The 6,215-nt window shown below is 39.7% G+C and overlaps 1 protein-coding gene across 1 annotated transcript; it reads right to left on the bottom strand.

Moving 5' to 3' along the window:
- Positions 1-659: 659 nt before the first annotated feature.
- Positions 660-3,236, bottom strand: LOC139911139 (synaptonemal complex protein 3-like). Its single transcript, XM_071898641.1, has 9 exons — positions 3,099-3,236; positions 2,616-2,724; positions 2,459-2,525; positions 2,330-2,364; positions 2,111-2,228; positions 1,862-1,961; positions 1,210-1,308; positions 960-1,064; positions 660-779 (listed from the first exon to the last, which is right to left on the bottom strand). The coding sequence occupies exons 1-9, from the start codon at positions 3,234-3,236 to the stop codon at positions 726-728; spliced, it is 825 nt and encodes a 274-aa protein (XP_071754742.1). The 3' UTR covers positions 660-725.
- Positions 3,237-6,215: the final 2,979 nt, after the last annotated feature.

Raw genomic sequence — 6,215 nt, 5'->3', positions numbered from 1 at the left:
TGGAAATGGTAAAACTGAATCAGTGCTACATATTGGACTCACTTTCTCGTCCCAGCACCTTTTGTGTCTTGTGTTAAAAGGACATGTTGATGGCAATACGCTATTGCTTTAACCAGAGACTAATGTAGCAACTTGTTGGTCATTTTGTGTCAAATTTTAAACTGTGATTCAAACCCTAAAAATGCCAACTCGGTGAATAAAAAAAGCAAGACACTGTACCTCCAACATATCTTCATAAACATTTAATTAATTAATTTACAGGAAATTGGACAAGAATTTCAGCAAGAGACTGACAACTTTTTGAACACTGCAGACGCAAGTGTGAGGGTTTTGAATGAAACCGCTGAAGCTGAAAAAGATCCTAAAGAACCTTCTGTCCCCAATGTGTTTGCAATTTTTTTTTCATTGTAATTGACAAGTAATACTGTGAGATGAAAATGTGTTATAACCTTGGGACTAAGATATACCATAGAAAACCCATTATCAACTGTAAAAACTGCATATGTGTCAATGATAAAATCAATCGCTTCCCCTCAATTCTTCAGAAGTTGACTTTTTGGAGACGTAAGGGTTCCGCAGGAGAAAATGTGATGAACCACAAATAAACTGGAGCAGACAATTGCCACCTGTAGCTATTGCTATCAATACATGCATATATGTACTGTATATAGTGCAACATGAGGAGACATCACCACCTTTTCTTCGCTCCCTGCACCCTGTCCGTCTTACATCAGCATGGACTGCAGAGATTTGCGTACTGAAGCCATCTCTTGCTGTTGCTGTGAATTGTAAGTGTGAAAGAAAATTGAAAATCTTACATCTTCAAACTGGATCGTAGCATAAAGTAGTATTAAAACTACAGACACTAAAATACAAATATTGATTTTAGAAATTGCTATAAGGCATAAGCTCTGCCTTGCTCTGCCTTACTCCTGCCTTACTGGCAAACCTCTACTTACTGTGTCCATGAGCAACTTCTTCTGAAACATTGCCATCTCCTGGCACAACTCACTCTGCAGAATTTCTTGCTGACTAACATGAGTCTTCTCCATAGCTTCAAGGCTCTACAGACACATAATATTCTGTTATGACTTTTTATCATCTACTTTACAAGGGAAACCTCAATAATTCACAGAGGTTTGCTAAAATGACAAAAATCCAGTGAAATGCTTTCAAGAGTAGATACAAATGGTAGGACTTTTCAGGTACCTGGATATACTGCTCTAAGAGCTGCTTTAGAGTTTTCAGCCTCTGGCTCTGTGAGGCCCTCATCTGTTGAAACATCTTCTGTTGGTGCAGGAACATACTCTGGAAAAGATGGGCATACTGCTGACAAATGGAAAACTGAGAATTTTCTTCCTATAATATGGTCTATGAAGGAAAGGTGTTAATTACTATTACAGCTTTGTTGAATACTCAATTCTGATTGACCAGTGAAGACATTCTGATGTCTGTTATTTTGAAATAACAGACTGCTGTTTGACATCTAATTATATCACTCCACACTCAAGAAGTCTGGCCAATTGTGTTTATTTCTTATCAAATTAACTGCCGACACCATATGTCAAAAATATGTTACTGCTTGGTTACTGCAGACAGTCCTGAAAGCTGCTATATTAATAAAATCAAAAGCTTGTAGTAAAATCATTTGAAATCAGTATTTCCTGTCAATGCCTTTAAGTAGCTGTGTAATAAGCAGTTGTAGTAAGGCCGTTCGGTGAGCCTACACTTTGCATAGGGGTTTTGATTCACACTGTCTGTATATTTTGTAATAATGACCGGCTTGCTGTACATTATCCCTTACATTGTGCAGAATCTGAAATAAAATATCCAGTGTATCCAGTCTGTGTGAAAGCATTACCAGTTGTTTCTCCTCTTGATCCTTGGACTTTGTCATATCCGTGTCCCATTGCTGCAATACTGCATTGAACTGACAGGAGTAGTCATCTGCCACTTTACTTCTGCAGTTTACCAACATTAAGTTGATATAGCAATGGAAAAAAGATTTGTAGTTGTTCTATTTAACATATTTCAATACTTGCTATATTTGCAGAAAAAAACGGGGAAAAATAGCTTCGTACACATGCAGTTTTGTCAATGCAGTTAGTACCTATCGGTCTGCTGAGTTTTCCACAGATGTTCTATCATCTGTAGGCTGGTCTTCACTGAGGATTTAGTGAATGTCTCCAGACGCTTCCGTTTTGCGAGGAAGGCCTTACTGATGTCAGCTACAGCCAGAGAGAAAAAACACATAAAAATGACATAAACATAATAACCATGTGTCTATGAGTCATTTGACTGTGAAATGTTGAAAACATAGGCACTTCACCTCCAAATCTGTCCAACATTGTCATCATATCCCCTCTGTCAATGAAGACAAAAAAAAAATGTCAGGCAAAATATATTAGGGTCTTTGAAGATGAGCAAACCTCAGCTAGAGTTTCTTTTTAGGCTTTACCCCTTGGTAAGGTCGACATCGTCCTCATCATCCAGTGGAAGGCGTTTCCTTCCCCTCACTGGCTTTGCTTCCGTTGAAAGCAAAATTAAAATGAGAGATATGACAAGCTGTTTTCATTCAACCATGTCCTGCAAACAAACAAACCAGCTCACGCTACCTTGTAGGGTAACATCACTGAAACTCTCATGCAGGTCCTCCACAGGTTTGCGAAACACTGAGCCTTTCCCTTTAGCTTTTTCAGCTTGTCCCCTGTGAGCTGCCATGTCCTGTAAAAATGTAAGTCGATTTCTGAATGGCTTATCTACAAATATTTCATCATCTACCAGCCTATCTACCTACACAGGCATAGCATTCATGTTAAAGCTTATACACTTCCTACAGTGAAAGCTAATGTTAGCTAGTCAGCTAGCATGGCTACAAACAGGAACGTTTTCTCTGGAAAGTGACAAATTGAGTCTCAGTTGTCGGTGCAGCTTACTGGCTCTGTCCGTCAGTAGTTAGCTTTGTATATACTGTACCGATATTTTAGGAATATTATGTCCGCCTAAAGTGATAAAACTTACAACTAATGTAGTGGCGCTTAGAAGCTTTAACTCAAATTTCTAGTTGGCGTCAGTGGCACAAAGACCATGCACAAGACCCATAGGCATTCAGCGGAGCACGTCTCATTGGCGCCAAAACCTCGTTGTGGCAAGTCGTCGTTGTCGTCGTCGTCTACTTCTTCTGCTTCTGCTTCTTCTTCTTCTTCTTCTTCAATGGCGAATCGACTCCTCACCATGGATGTATTAAACTATGGATGAGGCATTCAAAGATGACGGCCCATTCATTCCAATGAAAGTTGCTCACCCAGCGCATACCAAGCAAGGAGGTTCTATATTAACTGGAGGATGAACGGGAAAATGGCCGCCCATTCATTTGAACGTAAGCTGCTCACCCAGCGCATACGCCAAAAAAGTTTTTTTCTTACTGGTTTACTTCCGTGATGTGCGGCCCACGGACCATGCGCAGTAGTGTCTGCTTACGTATTCCCGCCAGGAGTAGCGCGCCCACGAGCGAGCTAGCGAGCCCAGACGCGCTCTCGTCATCAAGTGAGCAGGTTGGGAGCGTGCAGCTGCAGCTGGGAGTGTGGAAGGACAGTTTAGTGGGGGAGGGGCGGCTGTGAGCAGAGCAGAGAGAGAAGGAATCTCCTAAAATTAAAATCTAAAACTTTTTAGATGTCAACTTTTGATTACTCACCAGTCAATATTATTATATTAAATATTATAATATTAATACATATGTATATTAATACAATTAATATTTATATCAATATGATAATTAATTATATTTATATATTAATTAAATATATTATATAATTATATTATTTATATTAATACATATTTTAAGTATTCAGCCAGTAGTTGCTAGAAGTCATTTGCTTGCAACTCTAATTTCCACGTCACTATTCCATTGTGAGAAGTTGTCTTAAGTTTGTATTAAAGATAAAGATGTCATCACTTTTGTTATTACTAGGCAGGTTTCCCCAAGCATATCTGCTCATTCAATCTTATAATGTTTACATTTCTCCCAAGCTTGACTGAAGCCGCACAGCATAGACCAACTTCATGAGTATGCATGTTGTGTTGCCTGATGTTCACACAGTCCTACCTGTAGCTGTCTGCTGGATACAGCCTGCAGAACCAATGGACTAAAAGATTAAACCCATGTCATGCTTGATGAATTTGACTTTACATTTAAATGCAGCTTCAGTTCCTTGCTATTTTTATTTGAGTTACTTAGAAGAGCCAGGTAATGAAAATCATGAGTTGGCCCTGTATCCTTGGCCCTGTAGCATTTACAGCACTTTGCTGTGGTAGTTTGACAAGATGTCATCATACAGTCAGAGTTTATCAGTAGTCTGTCAAAGCTAAGTCAACCTGGTTCACTTCCCTACACAGCAGCCACACTTCTGTATAGAAACATAGTGCAACTCTGACTGGCAACCAGACTCACAGTCACTACCATGCAAGCAGGTTAACCATACAGCACCATACAATACTGTTGTAAGCTATTTTTATTGAGTTGCCTTCTAGCTAAAGGCTTTGAGGGAGTTCCCTTTGGGAGGCAGTTACGCAGTAGATCTGGGGCTTTTATTTTGAAGGGTAAGAACGGAAGTGGAGCGTGTGTGGATTGTGATTGGCTCGCGGGGAAGAAATAAAGTGTTGACAGTCTGTTCTCATGACAGAGTCTTTTTATTTTATTTTTTTTTTAAACAAAATTTTATTGGTTTTCAACAGAAACAAGAGTTATACATTTTGCCATCATATCAATAACACACAGATAGAAACGAAAGAAAAAAAAAATCAAATAAAAAATCAAATAGTGCCATCCATCCATTCTCAACAGAGAAATCTCTCAGCTGACTGCCCCCCTCCCTCACCTTGACATTACACACAGAAGCTTTCCCCCATATTGTCCTGCATACAGACACATTATTGATTAGTGTAGCCATATATAATAGTCACATCAACTTTAACATTTCCCAATAGTACACAGTGATGCAAGAAGTAGAATTAAGTTGAGTTAAAACACTAAAACATAGCAGTATTTAAGCAACGAAATAGAAAAGAAAGACACTTATGAGTCTATTCTGGATGGGTGTGGCCATTGCAAGGAGCACTGGCCCCTCAGCACTAACCGAGTCAATTCCGCAGGTAAGTAGTCAAGCAAAGGAGACCACATTTCAGTAAAGGACCTCTCATTACCCTTCAGAACCGCACCAATTCTTTCGTGAGGGAGGACCCTGAATATCTCCCTGTACCACAATGTTGCAGTAGGTGGCCTATCCTTGATCCAGTTAATCAAAATACATTTTCTGGCCAATAATAGTAATTTGTCACATAATTTGAACTGTAAATGGGTTAGAGTCACCTCCTTTGAGGGAAGGCCAAGAATGAAAAGGCCTGGGTCTCTCTTAACCTTTACCCGAAAGATGCCACTCAGTTCCTGAGAAATTGTCCCCCAAAATCTTTTAATCAATTTACATTGCCAGAAGTAATGATAATATGTTCCAATCTCTCTTTGACACTTATTACACAGGGGTGAGGCCTGACAGTCCATCTTGTTTAGTATGTAAGGAGTTATATGTAGACGGTGTAGTATTTTATACTGTGTCTCTCTCAGTCTATTACATGTAAAGGTGGACCTAAACACCTTAATGGCCTCCTGCCAATCATCCTCAATATACTCAGTGTCAAAATCTCTCTCCCACTTCTGTGAGATGCTTGTGATATCACCTGGGCTGAGAGAGTATAGCAGTGCATAGAAGGTGGAAATAAAATGGGTGATACCTTTTCGGTCAATAAGGAACCTCTCTACATCATTGTACATGACTGAGTCCGGAGGAGGTAAACTCTTAGATCTAACAAAATGGCGGATCTGGAGAAAACCATAAAAGTGTTCTTTAGGGATACTGAATTGTGACTGTAGTTGTTGGAAAGTCATTAGTGCCCCATCATGGTATAAGTCTCCAATCACACGTGCCCCATTGTCATGCCACAAATCAAAAATATTGGGAGGGAAACCTGGGGGAAAATCCTGGTTCCTTATGAGAGGGGTCAGGAATGAGGCGCAACTTCCCCTACCTAAATATTTACAGATTTCCTGCCACACTCTGACTGTGTTGTATATAATCGGATTATTCTTGATATCCCTAGATAACTTCTTCCTATCACCCATGACCAAGCTCCATAACGAGGAAGGCAGAGAGGACCATGAA

Source organism: Centroberyx gerrardi, chromosome 5 (assembly GCF_048128805.1).
Source record: "Centroberyx gerrardi isolate f3 chromosome 5, fCenGer3.hap1.cur.20231027, whole genome shotgun sequence".
In the NCBI taxonomy this organism is placed as follows: Eukaryota; Metazoa; Chordata; class Actinopteri; order Beryciformes; family Berycidae; genus Centroberyx; species Centroberyx gerrardi.
The sequence above is the reverse complement of the archived record's forward strand: the minus strand, read 5'-3'. Positions and strand labels throughout refer to the sequence as shown.